The sequence below is a fragment of the Xiphophorus maculatus genome, chromosome 13 (genome assembly GCF_002775205.1).
Source record: "Xiphophorus maculatus strain JP 163 A chromosome 13, X_maculatus-5.0-male, whole genome shotgun sequence".
Taxonomy (NCBI): domain Eukaryota; kingdom Metazoa; phylum Chordata; class Actinopteri; order Cyprinodontiformes; family Poeciliidae; genus Xiphophorus; species Xiphophorus maculatus.
The window spans coordinates 8,168,346-8,193,029 of record NC_036455.1 but is presented as its reverse complement, the minus strand read 5'-3'; the positions used below and the strand labels follow the sequence as shown (position 1 = coordinate 8,193,029).

The 24,684-nt window shown below is 36.5% G+C and overlaps 3 protein-coding genes and 1 long non-coding RNA gene across 6 annotated transcripts; 2 read left to right on the top strand and 2 right to left on the bottom strand.

Annotated features, from left to right (window-relative positions):
• The first annotated feature begins 905 nt into the window (after positions 1–905).
• On the top strand, positions 906–11,856 carry LOC102221969 (gastrula zinc finger protein XlCGF26.1-like). 2 transcript variants are annotated; one of them, XM_023344652.1, is made up of 2 exons: positions 906–1,148; positions 3,739–6,011. In XM_023344652.1, the coding sequence occupies exons 1-2, from the start codon at positions 1,097–1,099 to the stop codon at positions 5,175–5,177; spliced, it is 1,491 nt and encodes a 496-aa protein (XP_023200420.1). In that variant the 5' UTR covers positions 906–1,096; the 3' UTR covers positions 5,178–6,011. The 2 variants fall into 2 exon arrangements, with proteins under 2 accessions (XP_023200420.1, XP_023200419.1); XM_023344651.1 differs by lacking the exons at positions 906–1,148; positions 3,739–6,011 and adding exons at positions 7,705–8,356; positions 10,544–11,856.
• Positions 3,951–23,870, bottom strand: LOC111610483. 2 transcript variants are annotated; one of them, XR_002753662.1, is made up of 6 exons: positions 23,628–23,870; positions 22,319–22,461; positions 15,472–15,536; positions 9,141–9,197; positions 6,023–6,088; positions 3,964–4,032 (listed from the first exon to the last, which is right to left on the bottom strand). It is a non-coding gene; the product is annotated as an uncharacterized LOC111610483 (long non-coding RNA). The 2 variants fall into 2 exon arrangements; XR_002753663.1 differs by lacking the exon at positions 6,023–6,088 and having other exon boundaries at positions 3,951–4,032.
• Positions 12,902–18,736, top strand: LOC102223955 (gastrula zinc finger protein XlCGF8.2DB-like). Its single transcript, XM_023344664.1, has 2 exons — positions 12,902–13,468; positions 16,667–18,736. The coding sequence occupies exons 1-2, from the start codon at positions 13,408–13,410 to the stop codon at positions 17,767–17,769; spliced, it is 1,164 nt and encodes a 387-aa protein (XP_023200432.1). The 5' UTR covers positions 12,902–13,407; the 3' UTR covers positions 17,770–18,736.
• LOC111610454 (gastrula zinc finger protein XlCGF49.1-like) lies at positions 21,344–22,296 on the bottom strand. Its single transcript, XM_023344682.1, has one exon. It carries the CDS (start codon positions 22,238–22,240, stop codon positions 21,419–21,421), a length of 822 nt encoding a protein of 273 aa, XP_023200450.1. The 5' UTR covers positions 22,241–22,296; the 3' UTR covers positions 21,344–21,418.
• Positions 23,871–24,684: the final 814 nt, after the last annotated feature.

The following is a 24,684-nucleotide window of genomic DNA, read 5'->3' as shown; positions in this document are numbered from 1 at the left end:
TGTAATATCCCTGTAAAAAACACTGTAACTTACCTAGGAGATCAAATCTCCACTGACCACAATAACATGGGTATTAATTTTACTCCTGTTTGTGAATCAATTAAAAAGAAACCTAACACTTGGTTAGCTAGGGATGTAACTATTCAGCAAAGCAGAAGGAATGTCAAGGGCGTCATATCTTTTCGCATCATTAGATGTTAATAAATCATTCTGCTCTGATCTGGATAAAATTCTCTTCAAGGTTATATGGAAAAATAAGGCCCATAAAATAAAAAAAATCTGTTCTGTCCAACTCTTTAGCTGAAGAAGGTTTAAATGTTTTGACTTTTACTGTCTTTAATCAAATGTTAAAAATTAATTGGATTAAAAGATTTCTAAAAACTCAAAATTCCATGTGGAATATTTTCCCAAATCATCAGTGAACTAGGGGCTCTAAAAGTTTTTATTGCGTTGTCCTTTCTCAGTTGGGAAACTTCCAGTCAAATTAGCTAAATTTCATCAGCAGGTTCTGTTATATAAACACATCTACTCTCCTTATTACTGCATCATATGGAACAATGCTTATATAACACATAAAAACAAATCAAACGTTACGGTTTTAGAGCGCGGTTGGCTTACACTGTCTTTGTGTGTGTGTGTGTGTGTGTTTGTACAGCTCTTATGGTGAAACTTACGGTTTGCACCCAATAAACCTCACTGTTCAACAGAAAAGCCACAATCCTTCATTTAGGGGTGGGGGTAACAACAATAACATTAACACGCCTTTGTATTGATGGTCAGACGGGACGTTTGTCTGTTTCACATTCAGAGGGAATTAGGAGATTCAAAGCGGAACTAAACATCGGTTTCGTGTTTCTTCAGTGGAGCCACCGTGAAACACACAGGAAATGAAAACAGAGCACAGGTAGCGGCGTTAGCTTTTCTTTTGTTAGAATGTAGCTTGAAGACGGTTTTGATTTATTTGGCAAATATTTGAGTGTTTGCAGCAACTCTGTCTTCAGTTCAGTCCCAGAGAGAGTTTATCAACGAGCAGTTTATTCCTGCTGAAGAAACTTTAACGGAGTTTTATAAAATCACCGTCAAATCCGAGGAAGAGATGGATGATCAGCGCAGACTACGGACTCCCCAGATAATCTTACATCGAATAGGTAAGAAACACCTTTACGTTTTACTGGTGATACAGAATAGAGATAGTTGGAAATGGGTTAAATAAAGTTTCCATGCTGGGTTAAGGAAAGTTTTAACACGTGTTACGCCCAGAAACGCATGCCTGTCGCGGGAACGCGCGTCGCTCTAAACTCTCCTATTGATGAGAAAACTGACTGAAATGTGACCGACGAGACAACTATTAAAAATATTCGTAACATTATCATGGTTATTTTCCATGTAGGCCCTAAAACCTTCGTATCTTTTAGCAGATTTTGACAGCATAAAAGTCTAGCACGACCTCTGCTAGAGAGATGGGAACCAACGTGAGCAGAAAGTGGAGAATTTTCCGTCATTTATGTTTCATTGAATCCGGTTGTAACCATTTCCCAGCTAGACTTAAATGTGAAATATAAAAGGAATGCAGTGTTTTGCTATGAACCGTCTACATTATGACTAGATAACAAGGTGAGAAATAAGTTTTAACCAAGAAAAAAATAAAGAGGGAGGGAAGTAGGTCAGTTATGCTTGACTTTGACTTAAATAGATGTGCTGTGGAATAAGGTGTGTTTTGGTTCAGCTTAAAAAAAAAAAAAAGGCGACCTACACACAAACTGACAGATCATCAGTAAAGCAGTTGTTTAAATTAGCTAATCAGCCACTGCTGTGTTAGACTGGCTAATAGCAGCGGTGGCTGATCTACCACAGCAATCACTTATTAATAATCACAAAATACACGTTACAGTTCTGTCAAGCCGAAGGGCAATAAACAATCAGAACAAAGTTAATTATTAACAACATTTATTGTTACACACATAAAAGGGATTCCCCATTAACTTCATCCGTCGTTTGTCAACCTGATAATGTGCGACCAGAATTTAACCACTTCAGGCGGATAAACCACAATGTTCACTGCAAACTTAAGATGCACCCGATACACTGCAAACATGATCACATGCAATTCAAACTAGAGATCAAACCAAACAGGATCGGGTCTCAATTATTGAAGATTAACAGAGACATTGGATATGGAAATTCTGGGAGGTGACCCAAAAACAAACGGAGGACAAAACAAAAAAATAAATGAAAAGTTGTTAGCCCGCCCTCACAATCCTAACTAGGCGGACTAACAAAAATAAAACTCTAAAAGGACAGCAGCAAGCAGTGTCAACACTATAAAACAAAAACACTAAAATTACTAAATGCTTATTAAATCATTTTAATCAAGTCAATCTAAAATACGTTAAAAACACTGCATACATGCATCGCATTAACCAGCACTCTAAGATCAACCTTGGTCTAGCAGATCTGGTGCAGCCCTACCAGATAAAAACAATAGAAAAAAACATACAATTCATTCTGATTAAGAGACTAATGTTTAAACCTACCTGCGGCGTCGAACAACCACACGCCCAGGTAACGCTACCACCGGAACGCCATTAATAATGCAGCCCTGTATAAAGACACCAAATCAGCACAACTTACTTAAGAGAATCACTTTAAAACTGTTTCCCTCCAACCTACCATAGCCAGCAAACAGCGTGGGCCCAACACACACCTGGTCTCACACACAGGAAATTAACGCTTGGCCACCACCCTTCTAGTTTCCCTTTTATGGAGGCTCAGGCTGTGGAGAGTGCGACACCTAATGGTACCACCTGTTAGACACATCAAGCCTAAAAACCCAAATCTGTAACGAACTGAATGTTCTGTTCTATGTGGGGGTAATGGTTTACTGGTTTTGGTGCTGAATCCTGATATATATAGTTGTGTTGTTGTTAGTTGCTATGGCAACAAGTCTACTTGACAGAGCACGAGAAAAAAAAAGGGGAAATTTTGAGTTATTTTTCCACTGCATTGCACTAAATGAATCCTACCTACATCTCTAGGTCTCACTTTAACAGACTAGTTCTACCGGCTATGAACGGCATGTAAAACAATAGTCTGATTAGGGAGGGAAATACATTTGTGGTACAACCTTGTGTGGCAATAGTTTTATAAAATGTTACGCAAATTACCTCATTTTGTTTGACATCCTCCATATAAAATCCAAGCCACTGCCAAATTATTCATCCAGCTAGACTAGTTAATCTGACTCCTCTTCAGTTACCGTCTCATTCAGCCGCTCGCCTCAAACTCTCGCTGTCACCATGTTATTTGTTTTCTCCGCGCAGCGTGATTGTTAGAAAATGTTCAAGTTGAGAGGGGGGAGGATGCTATGAATGCACCTACGGAGCATTCATAGGGTGTGGGATAAACCATTCTCGCAGCGAATTTGATGGTGAAAGGTTATTATTTGAACAACAATTTATACTTGATAGTTGCGATATAGCCATTTTAATTATCGTACATTGAAAAGGCATCGCCCAGCCCTTGTTGTAATCTTTAAAATTATTTTATTTTTATATTTTCTGAAATTTCTGACAAAATGTTATATATTTACACAAACCCAGCTCCTCTCTCGTCAAAGGGACATTGTTTCAAAGTCATACTTTCAAAGAAAATAAAACTTGTTCAGATGCACCAAGTGATTAAAGTGAAGTGTTTGGTTTTTATTTAAATTTTTAAACTTTTGTTTGTCTGCTTGTCCAGATCACCCACGATACTGTTTGTGTAAAGAGGAGGTTCTCAAAGAGCTCAGCAACCAGAAGAGGAAGTCCACTTTAAATGAAAAGGAGCTGGAAGATCAACAGTTCAGAGAGGAAGAGAATCAACTCTGCATCAGTCAGGATGAAGAGCAGCTTGTGCTGAAACACGAAACTGGAGACATTTTAGTGACTCCTTCTAATGTACGAAAACTCAACAATGAAACAGAACCAAACCGGAACCAACTCGTCTCTCAAGCTTTTCCAAAAGATGAGAACCAGGTTGAGGAAGGAAGCAATTCTGGAGACCCAGGAGAAAAGAAAGACAAAGAGCAGAAACAAAACAAGAGATGTCAGAAAAACATCCGGCAAAAAGGAACTACTGAAGGTCCAAAACAAAAGAAGTACAAAAAATCTCACCTAAAGAAAAAACTATATCCTTGTACAGTTTGTGATAAAATCTTTTCCAGAAACGAGTGTTTGACGAGACACACAAGAATTCACACAGGTGAAAAACCTTTCACATATATTAGTTGTGGAAAGAGTTTCACTCAGAAAAGACATTTAGCTACTCACATGAGGATTCACACAGGTGAGAAACCTTTCACATGTATTAGCTGTGGAAAGAGTTTCACTCAGAAAACTCATTTAGCTACTCACATGAGGATTCACACAGGTGAGAAACCTTTCACATGTATTAGCTGTGGAAAGAGTTTCACTCGGAAACGTTATTTAGCTACTCACATGAGGATTCACAAAGGTGAGAAGCCTTTCACATGTATTAGCTGTGGAAAGAGTTTCACTGAGAATAGTTATTTAGCTACTCGCATGATGATTCACACAGGTGAGAAACCTTTCCTATGTATGACTTGTGGAGAAGGTTTTACCAAGAGACAAATATTAACTTCTCACATGAGGATTCACACAGGTGTGAAACCTTTCACATGTATTAGTTGTGGGAAGAGTTTTACTAAAAAATGTAGTTTAGATATCCACATGAGGATTCACACAGGTGAGAAACCTTTCACATGTATTAGTTGTGGGAAGAATTTTACTAAAAAATGTAGTTTAACTATCCACACGAGGACTCACACAGGTGAGAAACCTTTCACATGTATTAGTTGTGGGAAGAGTTTTTCTATAAAAAGCCATTTAGCTACTCACATGAGGTTTCACACAGGTGAGAAACCTTTCCCATGTATGACTTGTGGAAAAAGTTTTACAGAGAGAAAAATATTAACTTCTCACATGAGGATTCACACAGGTGAGAAACCTTTCACATGTATTAGTTGTGGGAAGAGCTTTACTAGAAAATGTAGTTTAACTATCCACATGAGGATTCACACAGGTGAGAAACCTTTCACATGCATTACTTGTTTAAAAAGTTTCACCCATAGAAATAGTTTATATATTCACATGAGAACTCACAGTAGTCAGACTATTTAATGTGAACCTCAAGTACCGAGTTGCTCTGTAACTTGTCTTATTCTGTAATTACACCTGAGTGAAGTTGCCCCTCCATAACTCCTTCCACAGTCTTCAAATCTAGCAAAGTTGCTGTCAAACATTTTGGCAGTAACAAAAAAATCACTTTGCTGCTTTTGCTTTGAAAATATTGATGATGACCTCAGATGACCTCTGGATATCTTTTTTTTTTCCTAATATCTTTAAAATTATACCTGAAGACAGTTGGGTGAGTTGTGGGAGGGCAACTTCACTCAGGTAGTAATTACATCTGGATCACATTTTAAAATATTTAGTTTAGTTAAAATAGCTTTTCAGTTAAGAGTTATAATTGTAGTTGCGTATTAGATTCATGTTATGGGTTCATGTTTGGACCGGTTGACTACAGCTACTAGGATTGGGATTAATGTTTTCTGTATTTGAATGTAAACATCACTCATTATTACTTTCATTATTTTTTATGTTTCTGTTTCAAGATAGAAATCCTGAATCAGAGTGAATGCCAGACTTTGTGGTTTTTATGTAATAAAGTAAATTTCCCATTGTGATAGTTTTCTTCTTTCCAGTTTAGCTGTGGATTGTGACTCATTTAAAGGTGTAGTTGGTGGCTGCATGTATCAGTGAAACCAAGCTTAGGCTAGTTGGACACCATCTGTTTTATTCACCAAGCTTATATTCAAATTGAAAAATACTTTTTCTGATACAAAAATGTCTGTAAGTAAAACCATGTATTTGTAATTATTATGTAATAAACTCAATTTTACGTTAAGATTGTCTTATTACTTTCTGTTTAGCAGAAGTTTTTGACTTTAAGCCTGTGCAAATACCTGCTGCCTGATTCTCCTGATTTACACTACGTGCGTCTCCGCTCCACTGCGAACCCCAGAGGTTCTCTGAGAAACATGAAATGTAAGATCATCAATCAATTAAGTTTATTGTCTATAGCACATTTCAGCAACAAGGAAGTTCAAAGTGCTTTACATCATAAAACACAAAGTCATAGAAGACACCACACAGTGAATAATTAAAACATTACATTTTGCCAACTTTACACACAAAATATGTTGGTCAGTGTTTCATTCATTATGGTTATAAACCAACTAAACAGGAGGGTGGTGGGCAACTCCAGGCTTCGAGGGCCGGTCTCCTGAAAGTTTTAGATGTGTCTCTACTTCAACACACCTGAGTAAAATAATGAGGTCATTAGCAGAACTCTGTAGAACTTGACTGCTCTTAGGAGATGTTTCAGCTATTTGATTCAAGCGTGTTGGACCAGGGAGACGTCTAAGAGATGCAGGACACCGGCCCTAGAGGACCAGGATTGCCCAACCCTGGAAGGAACTCAGTGTTTCAGTTGTTTTGTGGTTTTCTGGAAGTTTGTTCTGGATTTGTGGTGCATAGAAGCTGAATGCTGTTTCTCCATGTTTGGTTCTGGTTCTGGGGATGCCGAGCAGAACCAGAAGACATGAGAGGCCTGGAAGGTTGATACAACAGCAGCAGATCTTTAGTGCTTTGTGGAGACAGTAGAGAACTACAAATATCTTGGGTCTCTTTTGGATAATAAGTTAAAATTTACCTGCCATACAGAAAACCTACAAAAAAGGGCCCGCAAAGATTATTTTGTCTAAGGAGGCTTGCAAAGTTTCATTTTAAGTCATTGATGATCCTATTTTATAGATCATATATTGAATCTGTGTTGACTATTTCCCTCCTCTGTTGGATTGGAAATATTAGTATTAGGTCAGGATATAGAAAGAAGGAATGGAAGAAGAAATAGAAAGGAAAAAAGAGTGATAAGGTTGAGATTTGGACATACAGGACTTAATTATACACTTTTTAAATGAGAGAAGGACCGTCACGAACCACACTCCATACCAGTAGGTGGCGATAATGATACTAAAAGTTTGTTGCCAACTGCCAGTAAAATCAAGAAGGAGAATCTGACTAAAAGGATGTGTGGGAATAGGAATATATATACCAGAGTTTAAAAAATATATTTCTAAAAGACTATCAGATCAACTATCTGTTTTCACAGCAGAAATGGTGGCAGATATACTAAGCTTACAGTGGGTGGAGGAGGTTCGACCAGACAGGGTGGTGGTGTGCACAGATTCCAAAGCAGGTTTAGAAAGTATTCAGGGAGAAGGAAATAATAGGAAAGATTTACTATTAGAAATTCAGCACAGTCTATTTAGATTATACAGGGGTGGCATTGATGTTTGGTTTTGGTGGGTACCAGCACATGAAGTGTGAAAGGCAACGAAAAGGCAGATAAAATAGCAATAAAGGCTTTAGAGGGGAAAATAACAATTACAATTTCTTTTGGGAGAGGGGAAGGGAAATCACTTATTAAGAGTAAAGAAATGGAAAAATGGCAAAAAAGGTGGAATGAAGATAAGAAAGGAAGAAGATTATATAAAGTACAAAAGTCAGTTTTTATTAGAAATATTAATGAGAGAAACAGAAATGAATAAATAATGATGATCAGATTAAGAGTAGGTCATACCTATTTAAATGACATTTTATATTTAATAGGAAGGAAAAATAATGCTAAATGTGAATGATGTGGAGAGAAATAAAATGTAGAACACATATTGATGAACTGTAAGACATGTGAACCTGAAAGGGAAGAATTGATAAGAATGGATGGAAGGACAGGTCAAGAATGGAGTTTTAAAGGAATATTGGGAAATGAAGGAAACATAATGGATATTTACAGATTAAGGAAAGCAATATTTATTTATCTTCAGAATACACAATTTAAAAATTGAATTTGATAAATGTAAAGTAATGTTGCTACACACTGGTGTACAGTAGGTGGCGGTATGCACCTTAAAGTTGTTTGCGATCCGCCACAATAGAACAGAAGAAGAAGAAGAAGAAACAGGAAATGAAGCAGAGAACAGCTAGCTGCGTTAGCTTTTCTTTGTTTGAATGTAGTTTAAAGACGGGTTTGGTGTATTTGGCAAATATTTGAATGTTTGCAGCAACTCTGTCTTCAATTCAGTCTCAGAGAGAGTTAATCAACGAGCAGTTTATTCCTGCTGAAGAAACTTTAACGAAGTCTTATAAAATCACCGTCAAGTCCAAGGAAGAGATGGATGATCAGCGCAGACTGCTGGATTTCTCCCGGACTCCCCAGATAATCTTACACCGAATAGGTAAGAAACACCCTCACGTTTTACTTTGGATACAGGCTGGAGAGAGTTGGAAATAGGCTAAATAAAGTTTTCCTGCTGGGTTAAGGAAAGTTTTAACACGTTTCGCCCAGAAACGCAAGCCTGTCGCGGGAACGCGCATCGCTCTAAACTCCGTTTTCTCATCGCTTATTGATGAGAAAACGGACTGAAAAATGACCGACGAGACAACTATTAAAAATATTCGTATCATTATCACGTTTATCAATGTAAAAAGGTCGGGTTTATCGAGACTAGTTTGAGTTAAATAGTTTACAGTCCTCGTCTTTGCTCCATGGTTTGCAATTTCCCGCTCTTTTCCTCCACAACATAATAGTTTAAGGTTTTTTTAAGCTTCTTAACTAGTGCTCAAACGCTGGTTGCAAATAAGAAGCACTCAATAATTACATTCGCTTAAGGTTAATTGCACAATTTGGTTATCAGGAGGGAAAAAAACAGATAAATGAATCATTATAGCCAATATGTAGAACCAACGGCGTAGGAACTAGTTTATCATTTTGGGTTCACTGATCGTAAACCTGACAGATCCGTCAACAGCTTGAGCAGAAATATTATAAACAGAGAGGTTATCAACACAATACTTAGTAAAACATTCCTCTAATTTGTCTGTCATATGTATTTGTTTTTATCTGAAGGTGACAAACTGTCCCAAAAACATTTTCTTCCATTTCCTCTTCAACAAAATGGCTTTAACATTCATGACAGGCTCTGTTAGGTTTACCAGGTTGAGTAAAACAAAAGTACACACCTACTATAAAGATGCCTAGTTGCTTGGCAGGAAAAGTTCAGGAGTGTCTGGATGCAGCTGTTGAGGAGAGAAAACAAAATGGCCATATAAAGAGAAAGAAATATAAACACCAAAACATGCAAGTGTTCCAGTAATTAAATCAATCATTTGTTTTTTGAGAACAATTAAATAAAATAATTTGTTTTGACAACAAATTTAGAACAGTACTATTTACAGTAGATAGTTTTTAAGCTAAGCTACAAGTAACCCATAATATGAGTTTGCAAGCAGGCATGTCAGTAAAAACTCCCAATTTCAAGAAAAAACTTCTATTTATTCTCAGTGATGTTTATTCCTATTTTTTTCTGTTTCAGAAATTGGAAAATTAACTATCTGTATATACAATCCACTGACTTCAATTTATATAAGGCAAGAAGCTTCTCACAGGTCTGACTAAAAAAAACAATCCAACGTCTGCAGCTGATCCAGAACGCTGCTGCTGGTGTTCTGACTAAAACCAGGAAGTTAGAGCACATCACCCAGTTCAATAGTCCCTACACTGGCTCCCTGTACTGTTAGTTTATAAATCACTGAACCTCTTAGCACCACAATACATTAAAGATCTGCTGTTGTATCAACCTTCCAGACCTCTCAGGTCTTCTGGTTCTGGTTCTGATCTGCATCCCCAGAAGCAAACATGAATTCAGCTTCTATGCGCCACAAATCTGGAACAAACTTCTAAAAAACTGCAAACCAGCTGAAACACTGAGTTCTTTTTAATCTAGACTAAAACCCTCCTGTTTAGTTACTTTAGAGCCATAATAAACTTTGACCAACATATTTGATGTGTAAAGGTCATTTTAATGATGGTACTCATCAAAATGTAATGGTTTTAACTGGTTTCTCAAGTTGGTGACTTTTTTTTTTAATTTTTGTTTTCATCATGTAAAGCTGAAAGGTTCTATACAAATACACTTCAAATGAATGCAATGAAATTATTATATATTTTAGATATGTTTTTCTTAAAGTTACATTCACAATTAAAATATATTATTTAAAAAGGTAGATTTAATTATTTTAGAAGTCATTTATTTAATTGAACATTTCATAATTTCATGATATATTTTGTTAAAGGAAAATTTACAAGTATGGTATATTTAATTTTGTCATCCCTTGCCTTCCTTATGAAGGTCCTTGAAAAGTTCATTTAATTGAAAGGTGAAGATTAACAGAATGTTATAAAATAATGTCTTTATTGTATTATGATGCACATCTATTGACTCTCCCATCAGAAGATCAACATCGATTAAGTTTAATATTCATATGAAATAAAGCCTGTTTCAGTTGCATCAATGGATAAACATGACGTTTGTTTTTACCTAAATTTATAAGCTGTTGGTTGTTTTTTTTGTTTTTTTGTCCAGATCTCCCACAAAATTGTGTGTGTAAAGAGGAGAAAGGTTTCACTGAGTTCAGCAACCAGGATGGGAATTCAGCTATAGATAAAGAGGAACCAGAACCTTTTAAAATAAAACGTAAGCAAGAGGAACCAGAGCATCAACAGTTCAGAGAGGAAGAGAATCAACTCTGCAACAGTGAGGATGAAGAGCATCTTTTGCTGAAACAGGAAACTGGAGACATTTTGGTGACTCCTTCTAATGTACAACAAGTCAACAAGGAGACAGAACCAAATAGGAACCAACTCGTCTCTCATGTTTCTCCTGAAGATGAGGACCAGGTTGAGGAAGGAAGCAATTCAGGAGACCCAGGAGGAAAGAGAGACAAAGAGCAGGAACAAAACAAGAGATGCCAGAAAACCAAACAGCAACAAGGAACTACTGAAGGTCCAAAACAACAAAAGCACAAAAAATCTCAACAAAAAAAAAAATCATATCTTTGTAAAGTTTGTGATAAAGCCTTTGCTCGAAACGACTCTTTGACCTGTCACACGAGAATTCACACAGGTGAGACGCCTTTCACATGTATGACTTGTGGAAAGAGTTTCACTAAAAAATTTAATTTAGCTACTCACATAAGAATTCACACAGGGGAGAAGCCTTTTACATGTATGACTTGTGGAATAAGTTTTACTGAAAGAAGAAGTTTAACTTCTCACATGTGGATTCATACAGGTGAGAAGCCTTTCACCTGTATGACTTGTAGAAAAAGTTTCACATTGAAAAGTAGTTTAGATATTCACATGAGAATGCACACAGGTGAGAAGCCTTTCACATGTACAACTTGTGGAAAACGTTTCACACAGAAATGTCATTTAACTTGTCACATGAGAATTCACACAGGGGACAAGCCTTTCCCATGTATGACTTGTGGCAAAGGTTTTACTCTAAAATGTAGTTTAGATATCCACTTGAGGATTCACACAGGTGAGAAACCTTTCACATGTATGACTTGTGGAAAAAGTTTCACTCAGAAATGTAGTTTAGATATCCACTTGAGGATTCACACAGGTGAGAAACCTTTCACATGTATGACTTGTGGAAAATGTTTCACTCAGAAATGTAGTTTAGATATCCACTTGAGGATTCACACAGGTGAGAAACCTTTCCCATGTATGACTTGTGGAAAAAGTTTCACTCAGAAATGTAGTTTAGATATCCACTTGAGGATTCACACAGGTGAGAAACCTTTCACATGTATGACTTGTGGACAAAGTTTCACTCAAAAATGTAGTTTAGATGTCCACTTGAGGATTCACACAGGTGAGAAACCTTTCTGATGTATTAGTTGCAGAAAATGTTTCACCCATAGAAACAGTTTCTCTATGCACATGAGAACTCACACAACTGAAAACTCATAGATGAAGAAAATTAATATGAGATATGTGTGACCATGGTAAATAAGATTAAAGAAAATTGTTCGTGTGTGGAAGTGTAATTGGTTCCTCAAGTATCATTTTGAAAGCGCGTGTGTGTGTTTTCTCCTTCTTTTCTCTGTCTTCTTATGATTGATTGGTTTATCCGTTTGGTCATTTGTTCCTGACCTAAATGTTTAAATCAAATGTTTATTCAGATACAAATATATGTGTGTCATTGGAACCCATGCAAACTTGGACTGTATGTGTGTGAATTACATTTCCATCACTCTTAAGAATATAACAAATGTATGAATGGTTCCTATAAAAATTCTAATAAAAAATAGTGTTTAAAAAAACAATGCAGTTTGAAGTGCTTTATGTGATTAAAAACACAATAACTGACAACTTGCAAACATATTTTGCCATGGTTACACATCAAAATGTTGGTCAATATTTCATTTAATATGGTTGAAAAGCAACTAAACAGGAGGGATTTTAGTTTAGATTTATAGGAACTCGATGTTAATCTTTCCTGCTGCATCTCCAAACTGTGGGGGAAACACAGGGGAGCTCCTTCTCGCTCCAAGGTTGAAGTGGTTGGATACTTCAGGGTTAACTCCCTTTGTGGTTCACAGCTGTGTGGTGCAGCAAGCAAGAGACAGTAGAGGGTTTCTTGGGAAGCTGCACATTTATTTCTTGGTGTGGTAACAAACATACAAACGGGACTTGATTTATTCGAAAACAGCTCTCTATGCCGAACAACATGTGTGCCCCCTGCTGGCGTGACGGCGATAGTGCAACAAGCTGAATGCTGTTTCTCCATGTTTGGTTCTGGGGATGCAGAGCAGAACCAGAAGACCTGAGTGATCGGGAAGGTTCATACAACAGCAGCCGATCTTTAATGTATTGTGATGCTAAGAGGTTCAGTGATTTATAAACTAAAAGTATTTTAAAAACTATTCTCTGAGCTACAGGGAGCCAGTGTAGAGACTTTAGAAAATGTATTACTTTTTCTATCTACAATAACATTAAGACACCTTTGTATTGATGTGAAAGCAGGATGCCTCCATTTCTTCCCAGATGTCTGACTGTGACATCCGATCTTCCTGAGCCTCACACTAAGACTGCAGGAGGATTAGAAACATCATTCAATGTGTTTTTACTTATATAGTCTGTTTCAGATTCAGAGGGAATTAGGAAATTCAAAGCGGAACTAAAAGTCTGTTTCGTGTTTCTTCAGTGGAGCCACCGTGAAACACAGGAAATGAAAGCAAAGCCCAGATAGCTGCGTTAGTTTTTCTTCAGTTAAATTGTAGTTTGAAGACGGGTTTGGTGTATCTGGTAAATATTTGAGTGTTTGCAGTAACTCTGTCTTCACTTTAGTCCCAGAGAGAGTTAATCAACGAGCAGCTAACTGCTGCTGAAGAAACTTTAACGGACTTTTATAAAATCATCGTCCAGTCCGAGGAAGAGATGGATGATCAGCCCAGACTGCTGTTCTCCCGGATTCCCCTGATAATCTTACACCGTATAGGTATGAAACACCTTTACGTTTTACTGGTGATACAGAATAGAGAGAGATGGAAATAGGTTAAATAAAGGTTTCATGCTGGGTTAAATAAAGTTTTAAAAGGTGTTTCGCCGAGAAACGCATGTCTGTCGCGGGAGCGCGCATCGCTCTAAACTCGCTTATTGATGAGAAAACGGACTGAAATATTACAGACGAGACAAAATTGTAAGATATTCGTAACATTATCACGTTTCTTAACCATGTAAGCCATAAAACGGTGGGTTTATTTCGCAGATTAATTGAAATAAATACGGTTTTTATAGCTTTATTGAGACATATGTCTCTGACGTTTCTCAGTGTCTGATGAAAATGATGGTTTGAAATTCCACGATGTTTCTTTCAACACCATAATAGCTTAAAGCATTACAAAGCAGAAACCCATTATGTAAAACATTTTATATCATCCTTAACTGTCTACTCTATTAATGTAGGGGATACATTTTAATTTCTGAGCCTGCCGATGTTTGCATCCCCTGTCTATTGTCCTGTTGATATGAAACTTATAGCTGTAGCACAGAGAAGAAGTGTCATTATGTAGAAAAGGTAAAATCCCTCTTAACTATTAATTTCTCCATGTTAGCAGGGGGATGCATTTTTTGGCAATATGGAGTTTGAGCCTGCCTATATCTGCATGCCCTCTCTATTTTCTTCAAATGTTATCCTATTGATATAAAACTTATACCAGCAGTTATGGGAACAAATGTGATTATGTAGAAAATGTTATTTCTTTATTATCGCTATTGCAAGGATACTGAAGGAAATCAATCTGACCATGCAACCTTGGTAAATGTAAAGCATGCAAAACCATTTTTATTTTGCATGCTTAAATAAAAATGATTTATTTAAGCAATAATTTAATTAAATAAAATTATTTAATTTAATTTAATTATTATTAAATTTAATTAAACTTTAATTAAACCAAAGTTTAATTAAATTTTGGTTTAATTATACCAAAATTAAATTTGGTTTAATTTTAACCATAAAATTAAACCAAATTTTATGGTTTAAAAACCATAAAATGTTTATGGTTTAACATAAAAATGAAAGAGTTAATATTGGCAGGCTCAGAAATTAAAATGTATCCCCTACATTAATAGACTAGACAGTTAAGGATGATATAAAATGTTTTACATAATGGGTTTCTGCTTTGTAATGCTTTAAGCTATTATGGTGTTGAAAGAAACATCGGGGAATTTCAAACGATCTGCGGAGAACATTTTTATCAGACACTGACTGAAAAACGTTCGAGTCATATGTCTCAATAAAGCTGTAAAAACGTATTTATTTCAATTAATCTGCAAAATAAAACCCACCGTTTTATGGCTTACATGGTTAAGAAATATGATAATGTTACGAATATCTTTAAAAGTTTTCTCTTTGGTCATATTTCAGTCCGTTTTCTCATCAATATGCGAGAGTTTAGAGCGATGCGCGCTCCCGCGACAGGGCATGAGTTTCTCGGCATAACACCCGCATAGACCACAATGTTCACTGCAAACTTAAGATGCACCCGATACACTGCAAACATGATCACATGCAATTCAAACTAGAGATCAAACCAAACAGGATCGGGTCTCAATTATTGAAGATTAACAGAGACATTGGATATGGAAATTCTGGGAAGTGACCCAAAAACAAACGGAGGACAAAACAAAAAAATAAATGAAAAGTTGTTAGCCCGCCCTCACAATCCTAACTAGGCGGACTAACAAAAATAAAACTCTAAAAGGACAGCAGCAAGCAGTGTCAACACTATAAAACAAAAACACTAAAATTACTAAATGCTTATTAAATCATTTTAATCAAGTCAATCTAAAACACGTTAAAAACACTGCATACATGCATCGCATTAACCAGCACTCTAAGATCAACCTTGGTCTAGCAGATCTGGTGCAGCCCTACCAGATAAAAACAATAGAAAAAAACATACAATTCATTCTGATTAAGAGACTAATGTTTAAACCTACCTGCGGCGTCGAACAACCACACGCCCAGGTAACGCTACCACCGGAACGCCATTAATAATGCAGCCCTGTATAAAAACACCAAATCAGCACAACTTACTTAAGAGAATCACTTTAAAACAGTTTCCCTCCAACCTACCATAGCCAGCAAACAGCGTGGGCCCAACACACACCTGGTCTCACACACAGGAAATTAACGCTTGGCCACCACCCTTCTAGTTTCCCTTTTATGGAGGCTCAGGCTGTGGAGAGTGCGACACCTAATGGTACCACCTGTTACACACATCAAGCCTAAAAACCCAAATCTGTAACGAACTGAATGTTCTGTTCTATGTGGGGGTAATGGTTTACTGGTTTTGGTGCTGAATCCTGATATATATAGTTGTGTTGTTGTTAGTTGCTATGGCAACAAGTCTACTTGACAGAGCACGAGAAAAAAAAGGGGAAATTTTGAGTTATTTTTCCACTGCATTGCACTAAATGAATCCTACCTACATCTCTAGGTCTCACTTTAACAGACTAGTTCTACCGGCTATGAACGGCATGTAAAACAATAGTCTGATTAGGGAGGGAAATACATTTGTGGTACAACCTTGTGTGGCAATAGTTTTATAAAATGTTACGCAAATTACCTCATTTTGTTTGACATACTCCATATAAAATCCAAGCCACTGCCAAATTATTCATCCAGCTAGACTAGTTAATCTGACTCCTCTTCAGTTACCGTCTCATTCAGCCGCTCGCCTCAAACTCTCGCTGTCACCATGTTATTTGTTTTCTCCGCGCAGCGTGATTGTTAGAAGATTTTCAAGTTGAGAGGGGGGAGGGTGCTATGAATGCACGTACGAAGCATTCATAGGGTGTGGGATAAACCATTCTCGCAGTGAATTTGATGGTGAAAGGTTATTATTTGAACAACAATTTATACTTGATAGTTGCGATATAGCCATTTTAACTATCGTACATTGAAAATGCATCGCCCAGCCCTAGATGTTACCTTTAAAATTATTTTATTTTTATATTTTCTGAAATTTCTGACAAAATGTTTTATTGTTACACAAACCCAGCTCCCCTCCCGTCAAAGGGACATTGTTTAACTTTCAAACAAAATAAAACTTGTTCAGATGCACCAAGTGATTAAAGTGAAGTGTTTGGTTTTTACTTAAATTTTTAAACTTTTGTTTGTCTGCTTGTCCAGATCGCCCTCGATGCTGTGTGTGTAAAGAGGAGGTTCTCAAAGAGCTCAGCAACCAGAAGAGGAAGTCCACTTTAAATGAAAAGGAACTGGAAGATCAACAGTTCAGAGAGGAAGAGAATCAACTCTGCATCAGTCAGGATGAAGAGCAGCTTGTGCTGAAACAAGAGACTGGAGACATTTTAGTGACTCCTTCTAATGTACGAAAACTCAACAATGAAACAGAACCAAACCGAAACCAACTCGTCTCTCAAGCTATTCCAGAAGATGAGAACCAGGTTGAGGAAGGAAGCAATTCTGGAGACCCAGGAGAAAAGAGAGACAAAGAGCAGAAACAAAACAAGAGATGTCAGAAAAACATCCGGCAAAAAGGAACTACTGAAGGTCCAAAACAAGAAAAGTGCAAAAAATCTCACCTAAAGAAAAAGTTATATCCTTGTACAGTTTGTGATAAAATCTTTTCCGAAAACGAGTCTTTGACGAGACACACAAGAATTCACACAGGTGAAAAACCTTTCACATGCATTAGTTGTGGAAAGAGTTTCACTCAGAAATGTAGTTTAGCTACTCACATGAGGATTCACACAGGTGAGAAGCCTTTCACATGTATTAGCTGTGAAAAGAGTTTCACTCGGAAAATTCATTTAGCTAATCACATGAGGATTCACACAGGTGAGAAGCCTTTCACATGTATTAGTTGCGGACAGAGTTTCACTCAGAAAATTCATTTAGCTACTCACATGAGGATTCACAATGGTGAGAAACCTTTCACATGTATTAGTTGTGGGAAGAGCTTTACTAGAAAATGTAGTTTAACTATCCACATGAGGATTCACACAGGTGAGAAACCTTTCACATGTACTAGCTGTGGAAAGAGTTTCACTCGGAAAAGTTATTTAGCTACTCACATGAGGATTCACAAAGGTGAGAAGCCTTTCCCATGTATGACTTGTGGAAAACGTTTTACGGAGAGACAAATATTAACTTCTCACATGAGGATTCACACAGGTGAGAAACCTTTCACATGTATTACTTGTTTAAAAAGTTTCACCCATAGAAATAGTTTATATATTCACATGAGAACTCACAGTAGTCAGACTATTTAATGTGAACCTCAAGTACCAAGTTGCTCTGTAACTTGTTTTATTCTGTAATTACACCTGAGTGAAGTTTCCCCTCCATATCTCCTTCCACAGTCTTCAAATCTAACAAAGTTGCTGTCAAACATTTTTGCAGCAAAAAAAGTCACTTTGCTGCTTTTGCTTTGAAAATATTGATGATAACCTCAGATGACCTCTGGATATCTTTTTTTCTTTTTTACTAATATCTTCAAAATTATACCTGAAGACAGTGGGGTGAGTTCTGGGAGAGCAACTTCACTGAGGTAGTAATTACATCTGGATCACATTTTAAAATATTTAGTTTAGTTAAAACAGCTTTTCAGTTAAGAGTTATAATTGTAGTTACATATTAGATTCATGTTATGGGTTCATGTATGGACCGGTAGACTACAGCTACTAGGATTGGGATTAATGTTTTCTGTATTTGAATGTAAACATCACTCATTATTATTTGCATTATTTTTTATGTTTCTGATTGAGGAACGAAATCCTGAATCAGAGTGAATGTCAGACTTTGTGGTTTTTATGTAATAAAGTAAATTTCCCATTGTGATGGTTTTTTTCCCAGTTTAGCTGTGGATTGTGACTCGTTTAAAGGTGTAGTTGGTGGCTGCATGTATCAGTGAAACCAAGCTTAGTCTAGTTGGACACCATCTGTTTTATTCACCAAGATTATATTCAAATTGAAATTACCAAGAATGTATTTTAATTGTGTAAGATATTAAAAATGTATAAATTACATTACAAAAGTGACTAAAAAAGAAACTGTATCTATAATCCTTATATAACAGTCAATTTAACATGTTCTACCTTCTATCATTATGTTCAACCAACTTGTGAGTAAAAAGTAAAGTTGAATTATATCTTCTTCATTCACTTAACATTTATCTGTATTTACAACTGTACGTTTAGTCTTGATTCAAAGATTAAATGAATAAAAGATTTTTCACCATGTGTTGTGCAATATAACAGGCAAAAAGCTACAAGAAAAAAATATTTTTAAGAAAGTGAGATTGTTTGACAGATTTCAAAACGTACACACTGCCAAAAATGCAAATAAACTGTTCATTTAGTTTACATAGCAACAGCAGCAATGATTAAAATTAGACAGTTAAGATTTGATGAGTAGTGACCACAAACAATTTCACAAAATGACAACTTATATCTGAAAGAACATAAGCTCTTCTTTTAAGTGTTTTCATTGTCAAAAGACAAAAATCAAAGTTAGTTTTCAACTTGTGTAAAAAACTAAATGATGCTTTGTCTACTCGTTTCTTGATATGACTGTTTTAATAAAAAACAAAACAATGGAAATCCATGGAAGCAACTTCAATGGGAAAAAAACATTTGAATTAGAAAGCAGCTTTAAGAAACCCAATTAGTGCACATAGAAACACAGAATGTCTGCATGAAAATTAGTTAGTAGGCCTGTCGCGATAAACGATAAATCGATTAATCGTACGATAAATTAAAACTATCGATGTCATTTTAATTATCGGCATTATCGTCTCTTCCGCCCTTTTTCTCTTTCTGTTGATGACACTGAATGAAAAAAAGGCTCAACTCCGATGCTCTCCACTGATCCTCCCTTCCTCATTTCCTCAGTGTAAAGCCCAGCGCACACAACACGATCTTAGAGCTGTCGGCCGATTGTCGGCCCATTTTCAAAACCTGACAGATCACACATTAACCGACAGAAATCCTTGCTATAACGGTTCAATCGGGTTCGGTCCTGCCGTGTGGTGTCCAACAATGGGCACAAAATAATGGCTACAATCCAGTTAACTAATTTTAAAACCAGGCATTAATCAATGCTTTACTACAATCTACCTGCAATGCATGTGGCTAGTGTCAGTCCTGACTGAATGAAAATCATTATAACCTATTTACGTCACGTTAACGAAGAACAGCTGAAAAGTTACCGGGTTTATCAACTGCTGTAGCAATTTCGCTCCAACTCCTCCTCTTGTCATTTCTATATTCTTTGCATGTTGAATAAACATTAATGTTGTTTCCACATATCATCTCCAACGTCCGCTGGACTTCGGGTTGCGCCGTGTCAGCTGTTTGGGATTCCCCTCCGTAATTTCCCCTCAGAAAACATGGAGGAGAATCCGCGGTTTCTGATTGGCTACCTGTCACATTCAACAGGCTGCGTTAACTCTGTCAGTCGGGGAAAACCCTGATTTGGATCGGAGGACGATCTACCATAGCACACCACACAATCTTAGAAAGACCAACGTTCTAAGATTGTTGTAAGGGGAAAAATAGGAGCAAAAAATCTGTAGTGTGAACTATTGCATCAGGTAGTCGATGTGCCCATCTTCTCTATTTAAATCTAATTATTACTGAAGGGCAACATAATATACAGACTTCATAATCTTTTGGTTGAATGCAATATTTATTTCCACTTTTACTTTATGTTGTTTAGGTTTTTTTTTCCAAGTGTGTTTTTTGTTAATGGAGACTGAGAATCCATTTTATTTTCGTTTTTGGTTGTTTTGTTTATTCTGTTTATCAGTTCCAGTGTTAAGTGTTCTTTTGAAAATAAAGTGTATCTATCTTTGGCAGGAAATCGCATGGATTATTATGTCATTTCCATTAAATCAGTGTAAAAAGGTCTTCAAACAATATTATCGTTTATCGCAATAATTTTTGAGACAATTAATCGCTCAGCAAAATTTGCTATCGTGACAGGCCTAGTTGTTAGTTAAATATAAACATTTCTCAAGCATTTTGTGTCACTTGTTTATCTGAATAGCTTAACAAATGGATTATTTCTCAAGAATTAGTTGGTTTTTAAGTTGTAGTTCTGCAATAAAAACTACAAAATATAAATGGATCCCTTTGTTCTTTCACATCAGACACTTTGGCCCCTTTATGTTAAGCACAACATATCTGGTGATTGCAGGTAGACAATATAGCACTCCCCTCTGAGCAACTTGTAAGACGAAGGAAATTGTTAGAGTTTATATTGTGACCTGATGCTGGCTTATTAAAATCCATGCAGTGTTGCAAATACAGGAAAAGTCGCTGTGTTCCATCCTCAACATGTTAAAATCTCCATCAGATCTTGCAGAAGATCATATTTCTCAGATAACTTTAAGTCTTTTATTCAGAGGCAGGATATTTTAGTCAATTTTGAGGCATAAAGAATGTGGTTTGATCATAAAGTGAAAGGATGAGCTGAAAGACTCCAGCTGAGAATTTAACAAGAATCACTAATGATTATACCTCAAAGTCTATGAAGTTTAATCAAAATACAGCTCATCTAAAAATGTTATACGTCCAGGATGCAACAGAGGAAGGCATCTAGGTTGCATGCAGTTTCATGTGTTTATTCAAACTACATTTAATGCTGAAAGATTTTTTACACCTGTGACACTGAAACGAAATCTTTTGCCTGAAGCTTTTTCCACAGGTGGAACATGAGAAAGGCTTCTCAACTGTGTGAACTCCCAGGTGTTTGTTCAAAAGAGTTTTTGTAGTAAAGCCTTTTCCACAGGTCAAACATGGAAAAGGCTTCTCACTTCTGTGTATTCTCATGTGATCAATTAAATCACTCAGTAGACTGAAACCTTTTCCGCAGATCATGCATAAGAAGGGATTTTCACCTATGTGGCTTCTCAGGTGATCAGTTAAATTTTCTTTTAGGATTACTTTCTCTTTCTCCACAGGTCACACATTGGAAAGGTTTTTCACCCGCATGGTTGCTCATGTGGAGCGTTAGCTGCTGTTCCTCATTGAAGCTTTTCCCACACGTCAAACATTGAAAAGGCCTCTCAACAATGTGGATTCTCATGTGCCTACTTAAAGTTATTTTGAGGCTGAAACTTTTTCGACAAGTACTGCATGGGAAAGGCTTCTCTCCCGTGTGAGTTCTGAAGTGATATGTTAGATGGGATTTTTGAGTAAAACCTTTGCCGCAATCATCACATGAGAACGGTCGCTCACCTGTGTGAGTTCTCTGGTGCTTATTCAGAAGAGTTTTCATGGTGAAACTTTTGCCACATGTTAGACATAGAAAAGGCTTCTCACCCGTGTGAACTTTCATGTGACAAGTTAGAAAATGATTTTGACTGTAACTGCTTCCACAGATCACACATGAGAAAGGCTTTTCCCCTGAGTGAATTCTGGTGTGTAGCTTTATATGACATCTTTGACTGAAGCTTTTTCCGCAGGTCAGGCATGAGTGAGGCTTCTCACCTGTGTGAATTTTCAAATGCATATTCAAGTTGCTACTAGTAGAAAAACATTTTTCACAAATGTTGCAAAAATACAGGTTTTTATCTCGGTGCATCTTTTTGTGTCCTTTTCGTTTTGACTTATTTGTGGTTTTCTGATTTTGTTTCAACTCTTCATCTCTATCCAATTTTTCCTGATCCTGGTTGTCATGTTTGTTTCCATCTGGTTCTGGTTCTTTATTGTATTTTTCCTCACTAAATATCGTCACCATAAAGGTCTCAGTCTCCTGTTTCAGTTCATGCTGATCTTCATCCTGACTGATGCAGAGTTCTTCCTCTTCCTCTTTTACCTGTTGATATTCAGGCTGTTGATTTTCCAACTCCTCCCGCTCTTCTGTTCTCTGCAGAGGTTCTGGTTGGCCCTGGTCCAAACCGGATTTGCTCTCTTGGCCATAAAGAGTCTCTTCCTCTTTGACGTCATGCTGCAAAATATCTGGACATGCAGAAAGAAAGATTATGTATGCAAGCAAGTGATTCATAGAAACATGCTTGTAAACCAGATTGAACCATCAAATTATTAACTAAATACACATGCAATGATGAACTAAGTACTCCACCTCACTGTTGGAGTGTCTACTTCTTTGTGACTTAAAAAACACTAGAATAAATAATTTCAAATAGCTGGAATAAACATGGCGGTCGTCACTAGTTAAGGTTAATAAATGCTCATTTGCATTTGCTGTAGAAAAATAATCTGGGGAGTATTTTTACTGCACCATGTCTTTTCCTTTTATTTCAGTTATATTATTATTAAACATTCCTACTATTACCCGAGTAAAATATCTGGATACTCTACCCAACATGAGTAACTTCAATGAATAAAGAACAAACATTTTAACCAAAAATACAAGCGACACAAACATGCTAAAGTGAGACCTCTTTTTTCTCCACAAGCTTTGTTGTTCTAATGCTATTTTCTGTCCTCTGTGTGTATTGTCCTATTTGCAGATCAGTAAGCTACACTATATATGATCACTGGAAATACTTCATCCATGTAGACATTACTTACTGTAAATGTTACTTTTATTTAAAGTTTGACATTGGGAAGAAACTGTTTCTTCTGCTTGAATGTGTTATTTTGCACATATCTGAAATAATCTTAATATTAGTCTTAAAAATACCAGTATTTGCAAATAACTATATTTTAGTTTTTAATGTCATTACTTTAAAATATTAATCAGATACATTATGATCAGCTACTCAGTACTTGAGCAACTTTTTAAAAAAAAATCTTGAGTAATTTTGGGACGACAGCTTTTACAACTACTCTATTTTTGAATAAAAACCCCTCTAACTTCAGTAGTTTTTAGTAACTAGACCCGTCCGGTGTCTAAGCCTCCTTTAGCTCAAGGCCCGAGCCCAGCTTTCAGCACTCGTTAGGTCTCGTTCTTTTCCGTTTCTTCTCGTTAGAAAACAACAACAGAAATAGCCCCAAATTCACAACCACAACGCACATCTGTCATTAGTGCGGATCGTTTTTCACACACCAACACCTTTTGTGAGCTCCGAAGGTAAAAACAGCTTAATTTAACCTCCACGCAAACGATACCCTTAAATACCCCCAATCAGAGAAACGTTGTAACCGCTGGTGTTTCGTACCTATTCGTCGTACGATGATTTGGGATGTCCAGGTGAAATCCAGCAGTCTGCTCTTTTCATCCACTTCTTCAAACTCTGTGAATGTTTCTTCATCTGGAGTTAACTGCTCGCTGATAAACTCTCACACTGAAGACATTCTCACTGCAAACACTCACCTATTCAGCTTACAGCAAATTATTTTCTCCTAAATTATTAGTAGCAGCAAAATAGCTAATGTTGTTAGCGACTCAGCTCTTCTTCTGTTGGTTTCCTTGACTACGGTAGGGTAGTAACGAAGTACCGCCTCCTTCTGGTGGGGAATTAAAACAACAACAAGAAGAAAGCAATTAAATTCGGTTTAATCACTTTGTTTCACGTAGTACAAGTTAATTACCAAAGGACACATTTTTATTTTCATTCTACTCAGATTAATTGTTGGCTCTTTAATATACATGTTTGTGTCTCATGTGTCCCTGAAATCACTTCCTGGCTGCCGTTTTTCTCAGATTTCCATAAAACATCCTTTCTATATTCTGCTCTCTAACTTTGTCATGTTTATCTTATTTTATATTTAATCCAGATATTTTATATAGCTTGATGGATGTAAACTACAATATCAAGGTACATTAACAAAAAATAGCCAAATTATAAACAGCAATCTAAATACAATCTAAACATACTATATAAATTATATTACAATTTCAGTTTAGTTATTAATCAGTGCAGTAAAAATTCAGTTGATTCAAATTTGCAAAATTTTTTATCTAAGGATATCAAGCAGCACTGAGTTACTGACTTTGCAACAATAAGATCTCCAGACAGAACATGAAGACAATAATAAGGAGAAGCCTAGTCTTGATTTTACCTTTTTAATTTGAATCCAAACTGTCAGTCCAGTGTTTTTATTCATGTCTTCTTAAATTCACCTAATTTTGTTTGAAAGTTATTATTCAATGTATTTTTGGTGCCTTCCTTTGCCTGCAAATTCATCACTTTTAAAGCCTAAATGTGCAACAATTCATAAAGGACATTATCATAATACTGCAGAAATAAATCTATTTAATCCTCCAGTTTTAGG

Coding starts and splice junctions, on each gene's coding strand:
- LOC111610454 (XM_023344682.1), bottom strand. CDS start 22,240: ATGGTGACGATATTTAGTGAGGAAAAATACAATAAAGAACCAGAACCA.
- LOC102223955 (XM_023344664.1), top strand. CDS start 13,408: ATGGATGATCAGCCCAGACTGCTGTTCTCCCGGATTCCCCTGATAATC. Junction 13,469..16,666: donor GATAATCTTACACCGTATAG/GTATGAAACACC, acceptor CTGCTTGTCCAG/ATCGCCCTCGATGCTGTGTG.
- LOC102221969 (XM_023344651.1), top strand. CDS start 8,173: ATGTTTGCAGCAACTCTGTCTTCAATTCAGTCTCAGAGAGAGTTAATC. Junction 8,357..10,543: donor GATAATCTTACACCGAATAG/GTAAGAAACACC, acceptor TTTTTTGTCCAG/ATCTCCCACAAAATTGTGTG.